The 23,286-nt window shown below is 34.3% G+C and overlaps 2 protein-coding genes across 3 annotated transcripts in view; both read right to left on the minus strand.

The window, feature by feature from the left end:
* Positions 1 to 14,974, minus strand: part of LOC106132522 (dynein axonemal heavy chain 10) — a 44,425-nt gene extending 29,451 nt beyond the window's left edge. Inside the window, exons 1-33 of the mRNA XM_060949621.1 lie at positions 14,651 to 14,974; positions 14,091 to 14,306; positions 13,724 to 13,747; positions 13,233 to 13,376; positions 13,053 to 13,108; positions 12,579 to 12,809; positions 12,066 to 12,209; positions 11,770 to 11,840; positions 11,026 to 11,098; positions 10,640 to 10,728; positions 10,020 to 10,200; positions 9,693 to 9,839; positions 9,463 to 9,555; positions 8,937 to 9,127; positions 8,291 to 8,489; positions 7,671 to 7,918; positions 7,072 to 7,216; positions 6,693 to 6,806; positions 6,208 to 6,388; positions 5,664 to 5,816; positions 5,339 to 5,421; positions 5,035 to 5,161; positions 4,577 to 4,819; positions 4,086 to 4,255; positions 3,685 to 3,872; positions 3,268 to 3,429; positions 2,756 to 2,956; positions 2,207 to 2,498; positions 1,767 to 1,925; positions 1,228 to 1,464; positions 764 to 1,017; positions 398 to 546; positions 165 to 274 (exon numbers count right to left, since the gene is read on the minus strand). Of these exons, the coding sequence (XP_060805604.1) occupies positions 165 to 274; positions 398 to 546; positions 764 to 1,017; positions 1,228 to 1,464; positions 1,767 to 1,925; positions 2,207 to 2,498; positions 2,756 to 2,956; positions 3,268 to 3,429; positions 3,685 to 3,872; positions 4,086 to 4,255; positions 4,577 to 4,819; positions 5,035 to 5,161; positions 5,339 to 5,421; positions 5,664 to 5,816; positions 6,208 to 6,388; positions 6,693 to 6,806; positions 7,072 to 7,216; positions 7,671 to 7,918; positions 8,291 to 8,489; positions 8,937 to 9,127; positions 9,463 to 9,555; positions 9,693 to 9,839; positions 10,020 to 10,200; positions 10,640 to 10,728; positions 11,026 to 11,098; positions 11,770 to 11,840; positions 12,066 to 12,209; positions 12,579 to 12,809; positions 13,053 to 13,108; positions 13,233 to 13,376; positions 13,724 to 13,747; positions 14,091 to 14,306; positions 14,651 to 14,954 (5,379 nt within the window). The 5' untranslated portion in view covers positions 14,955 to 14,974. The remainder of the gene's footprint in view (positions 1 to 164; positions 275 to 397; positions 547 to 763; positions 1,018 to 1,227; positions 1,465 to 1,766; positions 1,926 to 2,206; positions 2,499 to 2,755; positions 2,957 to 3,267; positions 3,430 to 3,684; positions 3,873 to 4,085; positions 4,256 to 4,576; positions 4,820 to 5,034; positions 5,162 to 5,338; positions 5,422 to 5,663; positions 5,817 to 6,207; positions 6,389 to 6,692; positions 6,807 to 7,071; positions 7,217 to 7,670; positions 7,919 to 8,290; positions 8,490 to 8,936; positions 9,128 to 9,462; positions 9,556 to 9,692; positions 9,840 to 10,019; positions 10,201 to 10,639; positions 10,729 to 11,025; positions 11,099 to 11,769; positions 11,841 to 12,065; positions 12,210 to 12,578; positions 12,810 to 13,052; positions 13,109 to 13,232; positions 13,377 to 13,723; positions 13,748 to 14,090; positions 14,307 to 14,650) is intronic.
* A 1,203-nt stretch (positions 14,975 to 16,177) lies between these two features.
* Positions 16,178 to 20,416, minus strand: LOC106132521 (putative uncharacterized protein DDB_G0291812). Of its 2 annotated transcripts, XM_013331966.2 has the most exons (3): positions 20,053 to 20,416; positions 18,841 to 19,829; positions 16,178 to 17,505 (listed from the first exon to the last, which is right to left on the minus strand). In XM_013331966.2, exons 1-3 carry the CDS (start codon positions 20,231 to 20,233, stop codon positions 16,255 to 16,257), a joined length of 2,421 nt encoding a protein of 806 aa, XP_013187420.2. In that variant the 5' UTR covers positions 20,234 to 20,416; the 3' UTR covers positions 16,178 to 16,254. The 2 variants fall into 2 exon arrangements, with proteins under 2 accessions (XP_013187420.2, XP_060805641.1); XM_060949658.1 differs by having other exon boundaries at positions 16,178 to 19,829.
* Positions 20,417 to 23,286: the final 2,870 nt, after the last annotated feature.

Here is a 23,286-nt window from a genome sequence, read left to right on the forward strand (position 1 = left end):
TTATTGGTAGGTTGATGAATTTTATTCAAATGTTAAAATATAAATTACATTTTGTGTCGAAGTATCGACGATTTAATTATTATATTTTTAAGAATAATAAGCGAGTAAAAAATAAGTCCCCCTGACTTATTTAATTAAAATAACACCTTTGTTTTTTAAGTAACCTTTATAGCGTGGTTCACAATTTCTTCAGCCACATCTTGATATTTGTGTAGTTCCATAGCAAACATGTTCTCGAGGGTGAATCGATCCGGAGACATGTCGAAGTCCTGATCTAAAAAGGAAGTTGTAAAAATTACAAATATACTATCAATGCAATTTGAATAGGCTTCTTTTTAACGCATTTGCAATAACTATACCGATAGTATTAAGATATTATATAAAAATTTAAGCTTACTAGTTTTATGCATTAATTCCTTCCAATGTCTCTCACGCATAGCCTCGTTTTTAAGAGACACCATGAGGGGTACCACGCCTTTAAATTGTTTCATCTTGATGTCCAACATCAAGCCAGTAGGAGATAGACGAACTACTTTTGGTAGTTTTCTAAAGAACAACAATCAATTTAAAAAGACTGAACCTAACAATTATATTATTTAGATATAGAGTTAATTGATTTCGGCATTTTTGTTTTACATCATTAACAAAGTAATAAAAAATAACATGCTTTTAAATGGATTATTTCCACGCAGTTATTTATTAAAAATATGTGAAAAAGGAATTGAGTACCATATTTATATAAATTACAGTCCTAACACATTACCTATATTCCTTGAAGAACTGCTCAATACCGTCAACGAGGGCTTGTGGATTTAAATTTATCCACAGAGTTTTAGCCCAAATTTCTCTGGCATTCTTCTGCGCCTTGTAAATTTTGTAGATTTGCTCCATTGCCATGAAATCCGATTTTGCTCTATTGAAGTTTGAGAAATCCGCGAGAGGATTGTCGAAGAGTTGCTCTGCTGCTTGGAGCATTTTCTTGCGGGATTCAAGCTCGTCAAAATATTTCTGGTATTCCTGTTTAGAACAACATGAAAAATTTTATTTGAAAATACCTATTAAAATAGCATTACCATGTGGACAACTTAAAAAAAATCTCAGTAAAATTCCACATTATAGTTATAAGAACAGTATTTTTAATTGGAATGTAATTTGACTCATAATTTACGTGCAATGTGACACACAAATAAATCAAAGATGATAATATCAGCCAAACAATATTCTTACCTCCATAAGCAGCAGGCCTCTGTCCATATCTTCGCCAACAGTAGCTGGTCCTTCTGCGTCAAATTTTTCAACAAATTCATCGAGTTCTTTGAGGAAGTTAGATATCTCAATGACATTAAGTTTTGAGAACTTTTCTGTAGTCTGTTCAAGTGTGTTTCCTCGGAATAATGATGTTTGGTATAGGTTACCCCAAGAAGTTTGGAGGTTCTTCGCAAATTCTAGATCTTCGTCTGAAACCTGTTCCAAAAACGAATAAGTAAATATAACTAATACGACAAGTACATTATTTTGCCCCGTATACTCTTATCGCGCCAAAAATATATAGCGATAAAACATATTCCTCAAGTTATAGTAATTGTTCTGTGAGCATAAATAAAGGATCAATTAAATGTGATGTAATAGCTTAATTTGTCAAATAGATTGTAAACTTCGTAGTACTGCAGGCTTTGGCTTTAGAAGAAGATTAAGCTATTGATGCAACCAATTCAAAGCAAGTAATTTTTTTATTCATCATTTAGAAATTTTAAATAAAATCTCACATCGATGCCATGTTGACGCAGCATATGGAATATTTCTTGCATGCCACGGTATTTCACCTCAGCAGTGATGGTCATTGCTTGTACCAGGGTAATAGTAGCCATCACCAGTTTAAAATCTTCCAGTCCTTTTATATTCATGTTCATAGTTGCGCGTAGGGACTAGAAAATAATAAGTAAAATATACTGAAGAAAACATACAAATTTTTCATTTGGTTCAAATATATCTGTATTATGCTTCAGAGGCATTGAAACAAAAAATTTGTGTATATTTAAATCAATACGAGTATCACATGTTTCAATGAAGTTAAATAATCCTGGGACTGGAAAATACAAAAAGAGAATTATAACAATAGTCGTATACACTATTTTAAGAATTATTGTCTCTTTTTATACTAAGAACCTTTATTAAACAGATTTTAAAGGTTTAAATCATCACTTACATCAATTTGATTCTTTAAATCATACATATTCATTCGAGTCTTAGTAGCGATGCATTGACCCAAAGTATTCTTCCATTCAAGTGCATGATCTTGCACTTGTTTTATAATAGGCCTAAGGTTAACTCGTATAGCTCCAATATCAACAAATTTCACATGAGCATCCAGTTCCGCGATGATATCTTCAAAGAAGAAGAACTTCTCATCATATTTGTGAATTTGGTCGTGTTTCTGTATGTACTTCTCGCAGGAGAGGTTCTTGTCGAAAGCCCAGAGGTGCTGGTACTTATGCCACCTTTAAATATAAATTGATTGTCTACTCTTGAACGATTGTTAAAATCTCATAACTGTAAACTGGAAAGATTTGGCTCAAAACTAAGGCAGCTATATAGAAAAATTTGCTATTATTTTAATTTGACTCTCTAAACGAATTTAGGCATGGACTCAAAAAGAAGAATAATATATATATAATAATCATTGCAAATATTGGCGATATAACTACTATAGCGACATTATAATAAAACAGGAGATATACTGTTATAAAACACGTACTTCTGAATGTATGTATTGATATCCTGTGTCAGCCTATATATAGTATCCTGTATGAGCAGCGTGAGATCATTGACAGTGACCACTCGGAGTACATCTTCAAAATAAGAGAACACATAGAACTCATTGCCAGTTGCTTCGGCGATACGCTGCGGGGGGCAAGGTAGACAGGTCTTCAACATCCAGCGAGGGAATGACGTTAATCTAAAAAGTATTTAGATTAAGCTAAGTTGTTATCTTTTATATAATTTTATTATATAAAACATACAAAATATACCCTATTTCTTGTTTGTCTCAATTTTGATAGACGAGTACAAATATAAGCATGATTTTAAAACAACTTCAATTGTTTATCCTTTACAAGGAAATGTTCTGTCTCATTTTAATACCCTGATATTGTTTCCTAATGCTGGGCAAAACCACGTCTCCTTTTAACTTCTGTCACAGGCAAAATTTTGCCGTCTTCTAAAAAATATTTTTATCTCATCCCGCCTTCTCCTCCGAGGTTTACTTACCTGTTGAGAAAGTGTTTGATGTCGTAGCCGAGTATATTGCAGCACTCAGCTGAAGTGGGCCTCATGGTGATATCGGGAGGAACCAGGATGGCGTCCACTTGAAACATTGGCGTCTTCTCGCTGAGCATTCGTTGGAACTGCTCCAAGTTCTCTATGGTGAACCTATGGGTAATAAGTTGTCCATTATAATTCCAAATTAAGATTCTTACAGAATTTAATCGCTATCCAATTTCTAGTTAAGTAATTGTGTGTGTGAGTGTGGCAGTTAAATTACTAAACTGATGTGTATTAAAATTGAAATGAAGATATTGAAGACCTGAGGTCAAACTTAAGCTCCGATTTTCAAATGGACTATGTCATGTCGCAGACAGAGAGGCTGAACAAAATTGTCCGACAGCTAAATCAGTAGACGCTTACGTGACAATCGACTTGAAAATCTTCTTCTCCCAATAAGAGTAGTAAGCAGTCATGACGCTAGATTTCCCCGTGCTCGTTCCCAGAATGAGATACTCCAGCTTCATCAGAATGGGGCCGACGCGGTCATAAATACGTGAAAGGATTGCTATTCGCTCTAGACGTTCGTTTTCCACTTCCACGAAGTAGGTCTAAGAAATTATAATATATCAAAAGTTTTTGAGTGTGTGTTTGCGAGAAAAGAATAATAGTATGTTTCACTTACGCATAAAAAAAAGATAAATAGTCAAACTTAGCTTATCAAAAATGTCATTGGAATATGATACGATATATAACCGACGAGTTTGCAAGTGGATTATGTAATACATTCTTCTAGGAAAGTAACGTATAAATGTAAGCTGAACCTTGCATGGGTAAAGCCAAGTATCATCAGGCAGTCCTGTATCTGGATCAACATAGTCAGTGGGGCGAACCAGCGGGAATAAATCGAATTGTTGTAGCTGATCGATTAGAAACTGTATCTCTTTTTCCACCATTTTCAGTTGCTTGTATACTGCTTGCAAGGAATTTTGACCTACAAAAAAGAGGAAGATACTAAATTAAGTTTTAAAATTGCATTTTAGAAAAATAAGTAACGTATAATGTTTCCCTTATTAAAAGATTGTTTAAATTTCACATGTTGGACTGTAATCATAGGTGGATACTGGTGTTATAAGCCAGGTAAACGCAACCGGAATAAAACGCCAGGAGGCTGATATATAAAGGGCAAAGTAATGATATGGACTCTGGAAGACCAGAAGAGAGAACAAAAAGTTCACATTAAATATAATAACTTTGAATTGCACTATAGAGTTTTCGATATTTCGTATTCGCAAAAGCGGCCTATAAATCTCACCTTTAGTGATATCCTTGATATAATCATTAATGCCAAGTGCCGTCCAAGTTACGCGAGTTAACCCCGGCAAGATATGGCGTTCCATGTCAAGTAAGTGCTTTTTCATCAAATGCGTCTCAGATGGTGAGAGTGAGGAACAACCAGCGTTGTACTTAGAAATCACGTCCTCTAGCGCCTCAAGTTCATAGTATAGACGAGCCTTTTGCATTGAAACATCTCGAATGTTGGATGGCAGTTCATACCCTTAAAAGGTAATATTATCATTGATGAAAATTAAAAATAATAAAAATTAAAGTTACTACATATTCATGAAAGTGAAAGTGGCTACAGATGGAAAAAGAAACTATTCGAAAATTAAACCCCGCAATTGGTGGAAGAGATTATTTATATTATTAGACCTACTCGTATATTTATCAAGATTTTCTATTACATAATAGAAGTTAAACACAATTTCTTACCCAGTTGCTCCATAAGTTCAGCCTCATGAATTACCAAAAATATTTCCTTATCGAAGTTAGGAGTGAACTCCAACTGATATTCTTGCATCAGCTTGTGGACAGTCAGGTCCCGCCAAGTAACGTCGGTCTTTAAATATATGGTTTGATATATTATTTTTCGAAACAAATAAATTTTAGGTTATTTTGTATTATTTTGTTGTTTACTGTATAATGTTGTAGATTGAGATTTATTATTATTCTTATTAGTACAAAAAAACAATGAATATAATTCTCAATTTAATAAAATATTGAATATAAACTGTACCAGTCCTTCTTTAGCCAACAATGACACAGAGCTTGGTGATCTGACGTTCTCGTAATGTTGTCCAGGGATCCTCATCAGCATCACTAATAAAAGAAATTTTACGATCTTTTATGCAAGAAAATTTCAGTGAACTAGACCTAGTTATCCTAATAAAATGTACCTAATTCTTTTTAAAACATCCTAAACGAAGTAGTATTTGCGTATTTCGTGTATATTGAAGTTTGATTACGCTGGAACTCTAGAAATACAATGGAAACACAAAAATAAAGTTAGGGGAAATGTATAGCAAAAAATTGAAAGAGCATTATGTTTTAGTATTGCTCACATGCTTTATCCCTCTTGCGTTTCTCGGCAATTTCTTTATTCACTATATCAGCTGGCCGTAGGGACATCACGGAGGCTTTCTTCTTGGCTACGTGGGCCTTGCCGGCAGCTGTCAGCTGCATGCCTCGACCGCCACCGGATGGCGCTGCGGGCTCTGGTGGGGAATTACCTTTCTTCAAGATGACAAAATATTTTAAGATTCGTCAAATAGCTTTGCTAATTTTCTGTTTACAATTTCTTTTTCAGTGTCAGATACTGTTTATTGTATATTCGTTTGTAACTAATAAACTTAAATTGTTTAATGAAATTTGTCACAGAAATACGTAACTTCAGTATTATCCTTTTTTGTGAAAATCTCCACAAGACAAAGTCTTGTTGAAACTAGTAATCATGAAACGTTTGATTGTGCGAAAAGGTACCTCACACCTTACACACTGAAATGACAACAACGGCCTTTGCCGAGGGCTATATCTGGTACTTCACTTCAAATAAGATACAACAGGGCAGAATCATTATAAATAAGAGGAATCAACTGGAAGAATAACCTTCTTCTTTCTTGAAGACCACTCGCAATATGTTCCTCTTCATGACATTATCTACGAATAGAGACGCATTGTGAACCCACTCCTTGTACTTGGTGTCTTCGTATTCCTTTATCACTTTGGAGAAGGCTTTGTATTGTAGAAATGCCTCTTTCTTCTGCTCGCAATCGTTCAACTCAGGCACCTTTTCAAAATTCAATCATGTTTTAGTTTTCAATGATGGTATTTTTTTTTATAAAACCTAAATTAGCAATACGCTCTTTCTAACGACCGACGACGGAAACTATACTAAAGCAACAAACAATTTATTTTCTTACTTAAATAAAGCTTATCTGACCGATTGTGCGTAACTAAACCCACTCGCCAATATTAAAATCTATTGTGCTAGTAAATAAAGATAACTAGGAAGCATATTAAGAGTAGTTTTCAAATTTCCCGTGAGAATATGATTCTCAATTTGAGGATTGTATAAATGCGAAAGATGTTACCTTCTGGAACCTCATTATCGGCTGTTTCATTTTGTTGAACAGAGCTCTGGCCCAGTAGATAGCTCCAGCTACAGGGGGATGGTTGCGGAGAAGCGGAGGGTTTTTGCGGTATCGCTGCAATACATAAATATTTTAATCATCTACTTTCAGTTCTACATTAAGTGACAGATAGAAATGAATGTGATTATTAAACATATTCTTTTTATGATCAAATTATTTACCCATTCGCGAAAGAATATTTAAAAAAACAGATACGCGCTCTATCTCTTAATTTTGTACGAAAAACTCGATCATTCTTTTCAAAAAAAAATTATATATTCTTTTTTTGTTATATCGTAATTTTGGAGTAAAATTACTAATATTAAATTATTATACGAACAGTGAATTTGTCTTCAATAGCAGTGATCTCCTTGATGAATTGTCGCATCACGAGCTCAAATTTGGTGGAGAGCTGCTTGTGGATAGACTCTCGTAGATCGAACTCGAGAAATTTCAGCAACACCGTTAGTGCTTCCTCTGAGGACCTGGTAACGGCAATTGTTTTTTGTTGAGTTTATTATAGTGGTTTATATACATCGCAAAAAAAATTATATATTTTTTTAAGAAGTACTATTCTTTGACTTTTATACCTTCATCATTATCATCATATTATCATCATAAAATTGCATCTCTTCTTCTCTGGAGCGAGCCAAAGATATGCCGATATACCTTTTTAAATACCGCAAACTTAAATTATGTAATCCTTTAAATTTGTAATAGATATTTGATGATTTGTATGATGTTTGATTCATATGATGTATAAAACATCATATGAATCAAGCGATGCAAATATCATTATGCCACACAACCATTGCTTACATTATACTAGTAGCGTGTGCTAGTTAAATCTTGTTTATTAGTAACAATAATAAGTTATCATACTTAATCAAGTAAATCTGTATAAAATTATATGATTTATAAATTCAATCACGTACTTACCTCAAATTACCAAAGCTAGAATTTATATAATTCTTCGCTTCCTCTTCCAAATACCGCACCTCGTTCCAGAAATCGCCCATAATAACGTCCCAGTTTTCTTTATTATCAAAAACGAATATACTAAAGTCTATGGTTCGAATGGGATAAACAAGATTCTTGACTCGTTTACGAACGTCGTCGATTTGAGTAGGGTCGCTGATGATGGATTTGAGCTCAGACCCGAATATTCGCTCGAAGTCTATTAGTACCTAGTAAAAGAAAATTTGTTAGAAAATAAATGAGAATATTAGTCGGCAAATTTCAAGGCAATAAGAATGAGTATGATATGAAATAAAGAAGATATGTTTGACAATTTTTAATTATTTATGGACATTTTGATTTTTAGGTTGCTTTCAATGGGAAGGAAATCAAATCAATCAAATCTACTCATATCTACATTGCGGCGGGTTTGTGTTGATGAATTGACTTTCCTTTAAAACGTACCTTCTAACTTTGAAATGTTTACAGATTCTAGTACATATCACAGTTAAAACTATAACTGTCTAGTGTTGTGACCCTAACTTTGGTCTATGCAAGATCTATTGAAGAAGTTCTACATCCAATTCCTACAATATCATTACCTGCACGACATCACCCAAATCTCGGGCAACAGTGCCTATATAATCAGTCGTTGTAAACAGATATGGCTGATCAAATTCCCATCGTGCGCCTTTGCCACTCATTTCTATGTTGTGTCGAGTCTCCTTGTACAGTGAGTGCCACATCTCCATTATCTTTTGTCCTGTCCTTGCTAGGCTTAGGATCTTTTCGTTGTGTTTACTGCAATCAACATTATTATATAACGGATTTTAAATATTATGAAATATTTAAAAAGTTCATTCTATAGATGTAGTGTAGGGTATATTGATATAATAGTATTGTGCAGCTGCGAGATATTTACATCTTTTTCGAATTGATAGCTCTATGGTGACAGTCAGGATCATTATGTTTGTACTACGAGTTATAACAGTTCTGGTGAGTTTCATTCTAAGCAAAAAAAAAAACCGAATAGTTTTTTTTTTGCTTAGATAAAATTATTTATTTATCACACAGGTTGCTGAATTTAGGATCACCCAATTCATTTTTTGTTTGTACCGGACTCCGAAATACGGCCTTTTTTGTTTACGTGTTTAAAAATAAGAATAAGAAGAAAAATATTCAGACACTTTAAACACCAAAATTTTTTTGAACAACTAATATATTTATAAAAAAGAACAAACAACTCACTCAAACAGCTTGTGAACATTCAGGAATCTCTCCAGCTTATCACTCAGTGCCCAGGATATCCTCGCCATAAGAGGCACCATGGTCTCATCAGACCTGTAACCCTTGGACAGCACCCACATCATGTACAGGCTCTCCATGAGTTCAGGCATCATGTCCACTACTTGTTGGAGAGACGAATCGTCTTCTATTACCTAGAAATATGTTCTAATTAAAACATGACTTCCTAGATTTATCTCATAAGGTATTGCAGTATCTTGTTAGGTTTTTAAGTCTGTAAAGCTCCATTATCATCCAAATAAATGTATAAACATTTAGAAGCGAAGTTTGAATGTTTATCTTGTGTTGAAAATAAACCAACACGCCTATAATATTTCTACCTCATTTGTGAAGAGTCAAGTAGGTATTGATCATTAAATACCTCTTGATCTTTACGAAAATATTGGTCTTTTGCTTTATATCTGGGGATCGCGTGTTAATAAAACACAATAGTAAATAATGAATTTTATATTTTGACTAAGGTACTTACAGTAAAGAAGCGCATCAGGGTCGACAAAAATTTGAGATTGTCCCCAGCCAAATTGAACTGTTCAAGGAGTCTCTCTTTGTAATTGTTGAATCCCTAAAAAGCAAGTTATTAAAAATTAAAGATGTTTTGTAAAATTCAAATAAAATTCCTTAATCTTGTATTGCTTGGTCATGGGCAGTGGCCGAATTTACCTAGAAAGAACCAAAATAATCACCAAGGACGCTGATTACCTCTAAATATGTAGAGTCACACTTCTGAAGCAACGATAATATCTTCACTACCATTGGTTGTTTCAGTTGTTCAACTATCAGGGATATCTCAGCGTCTCGCTCGCGCCAGTATTTGTACTCTGCGACTGGCCCCATGCCTTCGCGACTCTAGAATTTAGATATTTACACTTATTAATTAAATAATAAATAATGTTAACACGGGCTGAAATATAACAAGCTTTTGTAACTGGATTTCACACTTTTATAGTCTTAGATCCCATTATCCAGCAGAAAAAAGTGTCAAATTCAAACGACGAGTCGTTAGTACAACCTGTTCACAAAACTAACCTTAGCCAAGCAAGCAGATATTGTAGTATCAATATGAGACTGCCATAACATCACTGCTTCTTCGAGTTGCTTAATCAGCTCTGGTTCCAGTGTCAGAAATGTACCAGGCGGTTGCTCCTCAGTTAGCATCGGTATTACTGGCATGGGTAGCTGGATCTCACCCTCAATGTGTTCTATAGTCCTGGTGGTAGAGTGAAGCAGTTTTATAAATAAGCACTAACCGGCCAGAAATATTATTTCCAATATTTTTACCTACCCTTTTGAGATTATATGTAAAAGTTCCGAGTTTAAGAGAGAAAGAAGATTTTAATCCACAAACAAAATGCCAAAATGATTTGCAGTGCTTGGGGTTTAATCCTGAGAATATAAGCTCAGAAACTGAAGTGTTATATCATGCAAATTGATGATAAGGTATCAATAGTACATTAAAAGTTACACAATAACATCCGTTTCGACCATAAACACGAATAAGGAATAATCATTTCTAAATAAAATGTTGATTTAAATGATTTTTCTTACTCAGTAGGTAATTTTTTATATAGTAAAGACTTTTCCAGAATCCAACAAGAATATTGGTTACTCAATCGTGAAATAAAAACAATATATTATCTCTTTCTTACCAATCTACAATAGAAACAAGATTTTTAATGTCAGCTATAACTTCTTGAGCGGTAGTTACTCCTTCCTCTCCAAACATAACTTCCAAAACCTGTAAAAATACACAAGTATTGATAATATTTGTTGTAGATAAGGTAAAATAAATAATAAAAGTTGATGTTTCATTCTATTCATTCTTTTACTTGCGGTGTCATAGTTTGTTAATCTTCCACATTATCTTTTCCTTGGAAAAAGCTGTTTGAAATACCTTATGGTTCTTTTTGTACTATAAACCAAAGATTTTCATGTTCTGTTTGATAAAATATGATTGATGCCGTTTTTTGATTAAATTTAAATTTATGATTACACTCACTAAAGTGTAATCATAAATTTAAATTTGTGAACATACCGCATCTATTTCTGAGTGTGTTCTCAAAGGCATTTTTTCTATTACGACGGATGCCGACCGCATATTCTTGATCCTGTACAAATATAAAGGAATAAATATTTATAATACTTGATTTATTCCCTATTTAGGAGCTAGGATCAAAAGGCGATTCCTATTATCGCTGTGTAAGTAAATTTAATCAAATCGGTTCACTAATTTTAACAACAATAATACAAATTTGCTCTATTGTATGTATTGCTGCTGCTGTATCGCTAATCATGCTAATAATAAGAAATGGAAAGTGTAATCTGCGTGCCGTGTGGTTCCCGGCACCAATATATATAAGAATAGGACCACTCCATCTCTTTCCCATGGATGTCGTAAAGGTGACTAAGAGATAGATAGACCTATAAACGTGAAATTCTTCATTTAGGCGATGGGCTAGAAACCTATCACTATTTGAATCTCAATTTTATCATTAAGCCTAACAGTTGAACGTGGCCTAGTTTTTCAACACTGCTGACTCTGACTACATCGCAACGGATATCGATGTGACTTTATGTATGTATGTAATCTGCCTTCATTAATGTCATATTATACAGTCTCTATCTTCGAATAAATTTATGGTAAATATATTTTAAGTAATTCTACTCACACGGAATTTCTAAATAGTCAATCAAAGTATTACTCCGACATTACATATTTAATAAATCTGTGGAAGAAAATATTTAAAATTGTGTAATATAATTTGTCAATTAAACAAACCTCGTTTCAGCATTTTCTCCTCTTGCTATGTTGGACATTCTGCGATAGTCCGACGGTCGAAGATAATTCACCTACACAAAAAGAATATGGGTCAGGCATGGTATATCTTTCACGACAAAGCCACTGGACCGATCTATACATATAGAACAGAGTACGGACAAGACATTTGGTACTTTATCGGACACGGGAAAAGAAACTGCCGAGATGACAGCTTCGGTTGACTATTTAACCGTTAAAATATAACAACTGCTTATTCTTATTCATTGTAAAATTATTCATTCGATTCACAGACTTACCTGAGACGCGCTCTCCTCCATTTTGTGATGCCCTCCGGCGTAGGAGACTTGGCGCGATAGACTGTGTATAGAATGAGTGGAATCCTTGGAACTCGTCAGTATCGTGACATCGCGGAACTGACGGTTGAACAGCGGGATGAATGACTGGAAATGATATATCAGATTAATAAATCGATTTATTAAACCTATGTTAGGTAATTTCCATAACTTTTTTGTTAATAGTAAATCTACACCACCCGGAAAATTTCTAAACCATCATATAAAAATTGCCTTGTAATTATCTACAGTACAGATCTTAACTAAATTATATGTAAAAAATAATCAAAGATAAAGAAGACTACAAAAAGAAAAGAAACTACTTACTCAAGATTCATTTTCGCGCTAAATTGGATATTTCTTGTTCTTTTTTTTAAATTTCTGTTTTCTAACCAGTACCTACGCTACTAACTAAAGAGTTTGGATTACATTTCAACTGTCTATCGTAAACATATAATTTTTTAGATAAAAGCTCACCTCTTTCAAATGCTGCCCCAAGCTGGTCAGCACCTTTCCAGTGGTGGATCCAAAGAGGAGATATTGAGGCATTTCAAGTTGAGTGATTTCATTGGTTTTGTTCAGGGGAATGCCTTCGGGTGCCAGTCTGATGAAGTACAGGTACCGCCTGTTGCGATGCGTCACTTGGGGAGTGAAGGCCCCAAATATTGGGATAAGCTTCGGGTACTGGATGATACGTGGTATAGCTTTCTGGAATGTATTCGCAATGATGATATAAAACATATTTTGCAAATTAGTAAATAACTAATTTGCAAAATATTTTTCATAAATTTCATTATGTAAAAAATCAAATTTTTATAATAATTTTGGGATAAGTATGCAACGAATATTGTAGTGTCTGAATCTTTTTCTCCCTTTAAAACATTCTTAAGATTTTGTTTTCCATAATTCTGAATAAGGCACTCTAATGTTTTCAATTATCTATCTACTTACAACGACTGTATAGAATTCAAGAGTTCCATCGACCAATGGATCCAAGTCTTCTGGTGCTGTAATTAAAAAAGAAACGTTATTTTATTTCTATTTGGTGTACGAGTATATTATCAATGATTATTCTTTTTATAATATATAGTAGTATTAAGTCTGTAATGTAAACACAATATTGTTACATACGTGGGGGAAAGCTGTACATATCTTCTGCTCGTATATAAGGCCTTTCCTCTTCTTCCACTAATGGTTCGTCTTCGCCGTCTGATTTCAGTTCTTCTTCAGTTACAGTTACATCTTCAACGGCACTTGATTGTACCTCTTCAGGCTCTTAAAAATGTAATTTTTAAATCAACCATTGAACCGCAAAATCTGTATCGAGAGCCGGAATAGATAGATAGATAAAACATACAAAACATATATGTAAGTAGTAAGGAAAATGGAAACCTTTTTTCCCAATAAAATTTTGTTATATGGTTAATTATTATCTGAGGTCAAACAATTACTTGTATTTGGAAATTCCCAAGAGGGCGAAACATCGGGGTAAAACTAGTTACCTACCAAATAAAAAATTGATAAGAAGCGTAGCATAAAATATATTTCAGATAAGCGTTTCATTTGAACAGATGAAACGCTTATATGAAATAAATGATTTGAAATGCATTAATGTTAATTACCTTCTTCAGGCTCCTCTTCTACAACTGAAAAAGAAAAAAATAAATCTCAGTGGTCAACACAAATCACGCATTGAAGTTTGTTAATTTTTAATGTTATTTTTATGGTTTTTCCCCGACGGCTTTTCAAAAGTCAATCTACTGAAATAATTTGCGTATTAGTCGTAAGTATTTAATAATCGATATGTTTTGAAAGGCATAAAATATAATAGATATTAAATGTCAGCGTACTTACTCATCATTCATCGCATGAAAAATAAAAAAAAATATGATAAATATTTATAAAACAGACATATATATATATATATATATATATATATATATACAGCAAGAAATTTCACATTACTTGTTACTATGTATGTCACATTACCTTTAACACTTTTGACGCTTTTAACACTTTTCATGCTTTTCACGCTCTTCATACTTTTCATGCTCTTCATGCTTTTCGCCGTTACTGGTTCTTCTCCTTCTGCTTCTCCGGCTATTGGCTCTGGTGGTGGTTCTGGAGGTGGTTCTTTCCCTTTCTTACCCTTTCCTTTCCCTTTCTTCTCTACTGGTGGCGGCGGAGGTGGCGGTGGAATTATTCCTATGAAATCAAAATCAAGAGACATGAGAGAAAAATAATGGAGAAAAAAGACCGAGGAAGATCAATTATCAGAATCATATCTTATGTCAAATTAATACTACCTAAGAACTTATTCTTATTGGAAACTAATGTACTAATAATGCAGATGTCCTGGACTTGATTCAAAGTACATTTAAATAGAGAAAATACTTAAGTCACGAGATCGATTTAGTGAATAAATATAATTTGTGTCAAAATTTTGAGTTATATGAAGATGGTTTTATTTTATACACTGCAAAGAACAGAAAAAGCTTGCATTGCCATTATGAGTTTGTCCCGGTGATACCTTATCAAATAAAACTTACTCCATTCAGTAAACTCCTTGTCTTCATAAATAAGTTTGTCCACGATAATCTTGGTGACGTAGAACGTTCTTTTGTCCAGCGACAACTCATTAGCCTTTAAGGCACTTGTGACAAACGTAACTAGTTTATCTTTCTTCTCCTTGTCGAACATATTATAGAACAGTTCGTCATCATCCATGCCTATAGCTGTGAGGATGCGGTTCTTCAGCCATTGTATACGAGGGTCCGTATGCAAGTTGATATCGTCGAGAGGAGGCTCGTCCGAAGTGTCAGAAATGTTCGATGTAATATCTGGTTCCGACATCTGGCGAGGAAGATAATATTACAGCGACATAGCGAGCTATATGAAAAGGGATTCACAAAATATGTCTAATGCTCTATCTTTTCAGTTAACCTTGTAGATAAAAAGGAAACTAAAAATAAGATTTATATTCTTTATCATCTTCATTGAATAACCCTTATCTTTGATAGCGTATTCTCTGTTGCATTCCCAGCAAATTTTAAAGACAATTTTAAGCATGTAAAGGTACCTAGGCACAACTGAAATTCTTTAAGATATTGATTTCAATCTAATATTGTGGTTGTAATTCGATAAGATTTGCCAATTATGCATTTCACAGAGATTAATATCATATCATGTCGTTCTCGGTTGCTTTTGGTTGCTCCTAATCACGGGTTGTTTAGAGATCAATAGATATTATTGGAAATAAAACAAACTACTAGTTTGAAATTCTTACTCACCTTTGATTTACTTGGGAAATACCTATTCTATTCAACTGCTTCACTGCTAAATAAATCTACTATATTAACTACATTATATTTTATACTTCTACCAATAACATTTTTTCGTAACTAAGGATAGAAAACAAAACTGCAAGTAAATAAACGTTGGCGTCGTCATAGTAACGGGATTATTACGAATGTAACCATGGAAACTTTTTGAATTTGGCGCGCCAATATTTACATACCTACAAGCATTTATAATCACATCGATATCCCTTGCGGGGTAGACTGAGCCAACGGTCTTGATAAGACTGGAAGGCCACGTTTCAGTTTTTTAAAGGTACCATCCTCCATACCATCCATCCATCCAGTATTAAAAGATAATCATAAGTATTAACTATAGCTTTTTTCGCGGCTTCCCACTTCCTCATGCTCAAATTCGTTTCTACCAAATATCGCGGGAACAGTACTTGCATGCACGGGTTGCAAAAGTATAATGGTAATAAGTTTCATCGTTATTTGAGTAATCGTTTTTTATATAGACATATAAAGACAGCACTTTTTTATTCACATATTAGAATTATCTCGTAATGTATTACTCTAGAAATTCCCTCTAATAAATGGATAGATAGGAATTTCAAATAGAAGAAATAACAACAAATGTGTATTTTTTTACTTTATTCAACGAAATTACAATCATAATTTAGTACCTTAATATACATAATGTCACATGGAATTATCTATATTTACATTTAATACGTATTTCTTAGGAAGATCTATGATCTACATAACATAAAGACATATATGTAATAATAGTTTTGGTAACTTTATTTATTTTGATCATAATTATCTTATCAAACACAAATATTGATGAACCTAGTCTAATAATTAAATTGTCGTGTTGGAACATTCCGAGGGTACCCATTGCTATTATTTTGTATTAACTTAGCATTAAAGTTATTAACTTGAGCTAGCCTTAAATTCCCTATAGATGCTTGAGGAGCAGAATACGATGATGGTCCATTGTATAACGTACTGATATCATTGTACTGCGATTTAGATTGTTCTGATTGTGTATGGTCCACAGTATAACTGACATCACTAGTTAAAATAGGTCTCCCTTGAGATAAGTCTTGAATTTTACCTGATTTTGATTTAGGACTACCAAACTCATCAATATGGAATGCATTTAATATTTTTTGTTGATCCTTTTCATCTTCAAATTGATAACTAACTGAAGGAATGAACTGGAATGAAACTACTTTTGGGGTATTAGTGGTTTGAATTAATTTTGCACTTTGCGCTGGGCGTGATTGGATAGGCTGACTGGTCAATTCATTACCGTTTAATCCGTTATTGAGTTTAGTGTATATGTAATATGTTTGATCTTTTTTGTAATTTATCAATTTATTATTTTCCAAAGGATGTTGTATAGTTCCTGTAATTTGGTCTTTAATTTGGGCAGATATTTCGTTGCTGTTATTAATAAGAAATTGGTTGATATCATTTTGATTATTAAAATTTTCTTCTTTACTAGAACTTGTTGGATTTATTTGTAATCTAGCCGGTGGCAATGTTTCTGAATGAATATTTTCTAATGTAGCTTGAGTAGTTTTTACATAACGGTTAGTTTGGTCGTTTGTGTTTGAGTAAAAATTTTCTGAATGTATATTAGGAAGGGTAAGTTTTGCCGAACCCTTATTATATATCTTACTTGTTACTACTGGAACTGGAAGTTGGTATAATTGACCACTGTATAATTGAGTGTTGGTTGAATATGGATATCCTGTGTTTTCATCAAAGTCAGCATTTTGTAATCGAGCACTTTGTTGAGTTTGACTTGGTTGAGGTGGAGATATTGGAGACTGTTGCAATCTTTGTGGGCTCTTTTGATCAATGCTTGCATCCAACTCATTTGAAATGGTAGTTGGCCTTATTGTTGTTACAGCATTGGCGTTATTGTTATGTCCATATTGTGATGATGTCAACTGTGATATCCTATTTGTTATTGGTGATACATCTTCATTGTCATGGTTTACTGCAGGTGCTGAAGGTGCTGTATCTTGTTTAGCCAAGTTATTATATTCTTTTGCTACATTGATGGAATCAGCCAGTAAAGAAAATACAAGAGCCTGTGAATCAGAAATATTTGAATTTTTATCTTCAATTAATTTACCTATAGGAATAAAACTTGTACCAGTCGGCTTAACATATGGGTTGTTAGTTATTACTAAGTAATTACTACTACCAGTATTAAGTATTTCTAATCTACTATAGTCAGTATCATTATGACGATTAAACAAATAGTCAGCTACCTTTTCTGGAATAGATATTTTCAAAGATACTGTTCTTTCTATTGTATTCGTTGGTATTGGTGGCTCTTTAAAAAAGGGCAAATTAGACAGTTGATTAGTAATATGATGATTTTCTTGCGATATGATGGGAGGTTCTAAATCTATGGCAGGCGCTGAAATTAGTTTTGAACTTTTGCTAACTGCAGGAGTTTGAGACGTTAAAATTTCACCACTATCTGTGACTGTTTGTTCTGAAGGTAAATATTTGTCTTCAAGATAGTCAACATAATTTACGTCTTGCTTTAATTGACCAAACTGACCGGGCGAAGCAGTATTCAAAAACTTGCTTGTATCCTTGACAATATCATTTACTGTTATATCTAATTTCTCCTTAGTCAGTATATCAGAGAATGTTAAATTGTTATCATTAGTATTTATTTGTGACTGTTTAGTAAAAGTAAAAGTAGGATTTGTGTTTGTAGTACTTGTAGTTATTATTGTTGTTTGTGTGGTAGGTGCTTGTCGGAGTCGTGCACTAGGAAAATATGAAGGTTGGATAGAGTCGGGGGGTAAATATTGCCTAGCTAATATAACAGGACTCGGCGATTCATTTTCAGTTGGAGGCAAATAAATTCTAGCCGCTGGCTTAAATGTAGTTGGAGGCAAATATAGTTGAGAAGCTCTGGTCGGGGTTGGCGTAGAAATTATTGGTGCTAGATATTGTCGACCAGAGAATGTTGGACGAGGTGCAGTTGGTGGAGGATATGTATCCGGCGATTCTTTTGTAGTAATAGCTATTTGTTTTGTTGCTACTGTTGGTCTGTTATATACATAAGGCTGCAGCGGTTCGCTCGTAGTGACAGCTATTTGTTTTGTTGCTACTGTTGGTCTATTATATACATAAGGTTCATCACTTTCAGTTATAAATCGTTCTGTTTGTGTATATGTCGTTGGCCTATTATACACGTATGGGGTGCTGTCGGTGGTTCTTGTCGGTCTATTGTAAGTGTATGGTGTTGGAGTTATTAGCTTACCTGATTTAGAAGGTTTTACAATCCATGTTTTAACTGTTATTCGAGATTTAGGTTTTCCAGGCTTAGGATCATCTACAAGTCTACTTAATGTTAGTGTTTTGGCTATAATTGTAGGTTTGGGCGCTTGGTTTGTACTTACCAAATTTTGTTTGACTTCTAGTTTTTCGTTGATTTCATTTAAAAAACTCGGTGAAGGTGTATTGTATGTATAAGTTTGTCTTTCTTGATTGTTGTTGATGTTATATTGCTGTCTTGAAAAACCTAACTCTGATTGTTTCTGATTGTTCAACTGATAATTCTTATTATTGTTGTTTTGTGAGCTTTGTACATTGAGCTGTCCTCTCTGAGTGTTTTGCGTATTAAATGTCGATGCAGTTACGCTATTCTGTTTTAGTCCGACCTGCGAATGGATTTGATTGTAGTTTTGTCGAGGCCCTGCAGGCTGTGTAGATGGCAAGACATTATTATTTGTAAATGCTGAGTTAGAAGATTGGGTCAATTTTCCTGAGTGACCGTTTGAAACCAAATTTGCTCGTTGTTGGTTTTGCCCATTTTGTACCCTATTGTATTGAGCAAACTGACCATTAAGTCTTTGTTTTTGAAAAAGTTCGACATCTTGTGTCGAAGGTTGAATAGTGTTAAATGCTGCTGGTAAATATCGAGGCTCGGGTGTAGACGCAGCAAAAACTAAGTCATTATTGTCATTGAAATTTTGCGGAGGTTGAATTTGTTTTGCTGGTATATACACATTGTTAGGAGTTCTTTCCGGTCCAGCTAATAGAGCTCCGTTTGGAAACAATTGTCCAACAGGAGGTTTGTAATCTTGCATTACAATCAGATTACCTCTCATAGATGTTAAATCGTAAGGGTTGCGCATAGGATGTGTGAGCATTTTTTTAACATCTTTCATTAACTGGGGCCCAAGCCTGAGATTGCTGAATCTTCCCACGTTATTATCTAATTGCGGTTCAGATTTTTCGCACTTCACATTCATCCACCAATCGCAGACAAAAACGCCTTGGTTGAAGAGTGTTCCATTGGGACAGAGAAAGGACTGGAAACCGTATGTTGCTCCAATTGTGCATATTCGGAAGACTTGGCAGTTGGTTTCGAAGTCTGCGTAATATCCTGCAATTGAAAATGAATGAAGTTTAACATGAAATTGAATTCGTAAGATTGTTCAAAAGAAATATTCTCCACTTGTACATATCACGTTTTTATCTCTTACATGATGAACAGAGTTAACTGTCACGAAAAAACTGAAAGGCCACGTTCAATTGGATGAATAAATCCAAGTAGATATTCTCTACATTGTTAATATAATTAAATGGGTTTATTAAAGTTTAATTACCTGGTTCTCTTCCAGCACAAGAGAAGGAGGTTCTTGGGATGGTTCCAAGAGTGGGGTAGTCAGATCCTGGTTCGCCAGGCACCGCCAGTCTGATGTCCCAACCATGGCCATGGTTTTCGTGGTTATCTCGACCGTTTTGAGAAACAACCAGCGGAAAGGCGGTTGCTGAAAAAGATGACATCAATTTTTTTTATACGATTCTTAAAAAATCAACCTGTCCCTGTCTGTGTGAATCTCAAATTCAATCGCTAAGCTGAACTGGCTCTTCAATATTTCCGAGACTGTTAACTTCGTCTCCCCCCGTAAGGTCAGGATAATTAGGACGTATGTATTGTATTAGAAAACCGTGTAAAGGTACCTAAATTAGATTAAAGACATTTTATTTTAGTTTATGCTAATTGGATAGATTTAGGGTGTTTGTTCGCAATTTGCAACTAAAACTTACTTTTATATATTCTTTACAATCTTTATTTAAAATATTTATTAATTCATTTAAAACTTTATTGCAAAAAAAAAGTACAAAAGGCGGACCTAATACCGTTTGGTATTCTGTACCAGTTAACCAGCTGACCAAACAGATAAACTTTAAGTTGGTGGTGGTAAATACCAGAGTAAAATCAGGTTTATTAAATAAATAAAAAATAAATACATAAACTTATTTATTATTATCTATGTACACTTTTTGCACGTATTTTTTATAAATATATCTACAATATAATTACTAACTCACTCTTCGACAATAGTAAGTACATCCAAAATAACTAAACTACGTGCAAGCAACATAATTGCACAGTAGAAGTTCGAGAACACATTGTTTCTTCCATGATATTGTGTTGCAAACAGTGGCTTGGATAGTTCTCATACAGTTTTTGTGGAATGGTAGTAATCACGAAGGCAAAAAGCGAGTAAATACGGGTCGGGGGCTTAGCCTCTCACGGCTGTGGAATAAATTTACTGGTTAATGTTGCTGGATATTTGAGAAAATCTACTTGTAGAATTGGCTTTCCCTAGCTTCTGTCTCGTTTGACGAGCAAGTTTAGTGGAAAGGTACATACGTACGTATGTCCGAACCACTATACCACATTATTGAAAGAAAGTTCCCGGCTTGGGAGTCCTCCTTTAAGCGATGGGCTAGCAACCTGACACTATTTAAATCTCAATTAAATCAATAAGCCACAGCTGAATGTGGCCTATTAGTCTTTCAAGACTAATCTTGATTTCATATAAATTGCAAAATTTATATGAAATCAGGAAAAGGGAAGATTCGTATAGAAATTCTTATCGCAGGCTTGCAACTTTTCCTTATATATGAATCTCAGTTCAATCATTCATCAAAAGAAACGTGCCATTATTGTGATTATTACCACTGTCTGCCCAGTAAGGAGACTAAAGACGTGATAATATGAGGAAGTAGTCGTATTCATTTCTGTACAATATCTATATCTAGGTTATAGTTCGTTTATTTTTTTTGATCAAATTAAGGACGTCCTGGTAAAGGGTCAGGTGAAAAGTACCCAAAACCGCCGAGCTTGCATGAAGACAGTTATGAATGTGGATGAAGCGAAGGAAGTATGCAGAGATCGTGGCAAGTGGAAAGAGGTAGTCTCTGCCTACCCCTCCGGGAAAGAGGAGTGATTTTATGTATGTATATTTAACAGTGTCTGTGACTGGGTTAGTTTGAACAATTTCGGCAGATATAGGAGGAAAGTTAAGAGATTCAACAATAAGTTAACCTACATAGGTATTTTACTTCTCTGTACTGAAATCCGCAAACTTTATCCGCTAGGCTGGCGGCAAACTTGTGCGTTTGATAGATAGCTTTATTGCTGAGTAGAGTATCGTAATATGGAAATATTCCTTATCAAATAAGCGGTGTTTGTTTTTCAGTGATTGTTTATTAAATCGCGTGCACGCTAGTTTGGAAGCAAAGAAAAACATATATGCCAGCTGCTTCTTTTAAAGTAGATTAAAAGTTCCCCTGCAAAAGTCAGACGGGAGTCTTAAAAGTCAAAAGTTAAAGGCGCACACCGCCACGCGACTGATGATAATGTGACCTGGACTAAAGACAGGAGAAAGATGGAGAACATTGTAAAAATCTATAAAGGGAAAGGCTAATTAATTGGGTATCTCCTTTTAGGTTATCTTTCGCTATATGAATCTCAATTCCATATTAAACCCATGCAGCTGAACATGGCTTTCGAGTCTTTTCGAAACTGTTGGCTCTGTTTATCCTTGCTTTCGAAATTGTTGGCTCTGTCTACCCCAAAAGGATAAAGATGTGATACCTATATGTCTCAAGGCAGAGTGAATGAGAAAAACGTACTCCATCTCGTTCCCATGGATGTCGTAAAAGGCGACTAAGGGATAGGCTTATAAACATGGGATTCTTCCATTAGGCGTTGGTGTTTGTGATACTTGATATCCTCCGACGACTAAGTATACATACATAGATCATGTCTATATCCCTTGTGGGGTAGACAGAGCCAAAAGTATTGAAAAAAAAAACTGATAGGCCACGTTCAGCTGTTTGGCTTAATGATTGAATTGAGATTCAAATAGTGACAGGTTGCTATCCTAAAATAAGATTCCCAATGTGTTAAGCCTATCCCTTAGTCGCCTCCTACATCCATGGGAAATGAGATGATGTGATCCTTTTCTTTTTTTATATTGATGCCAGGAACCACACGGTTAACATACTTAGCTAAAGTAATTGTGCCTACACCCTTAGGTTAAGTTGGAATAGTATTATTAATATGAACCCTTTTAATATTATTACTTTCGTCTGTTGTATTGTCTTTTACTATCTAATAAAAAATTAATATTTCAAATTTCTAAAACAAACAAATGACGTAACCTAAAAACCGATCACATTACTAAAACGCGGAAGATGCAATCATTCTTTGTCAAACGTCAATTTGTTATTCCCTTTTCTTACCTCCAGCGTGGTTAAGGAGATTTATTAACCTTATTAGGGCGGACCTATTGACCCCTGTCGACAGATTACACCTAAGATTCTTGTAATATTAGATAGAGATGAATAACGCTGAATATTGGTACTGGTATATAGAAATTGTATTTATATAAGAGTAGGTACGCTCGTGTATATACCCCTCCGGTAAAGATGATAAAATCACTCCTTTTTCCCGCAGGGGTAGGCAGTAACTATGATCCATGCATACTTCTTTCGCTTCATTCACATTCACAACTTAGATAGATTGACACTGCACCATAAGA

The sequence above is a fragment of the Amyelois transitella genome, chromosome 19 (genome assembly GCF_032362555.1).
Source record: "Amyelois transitella isolate CPQ chromosome 19, ilAmyTran1.1, whole genome shotgun sequence".
NCBI lineage: Eukaryota > Metazoa > Arthropoda > Insecta > Lepidoptera > Pyralidae > Amyelois > Amyelois transitella.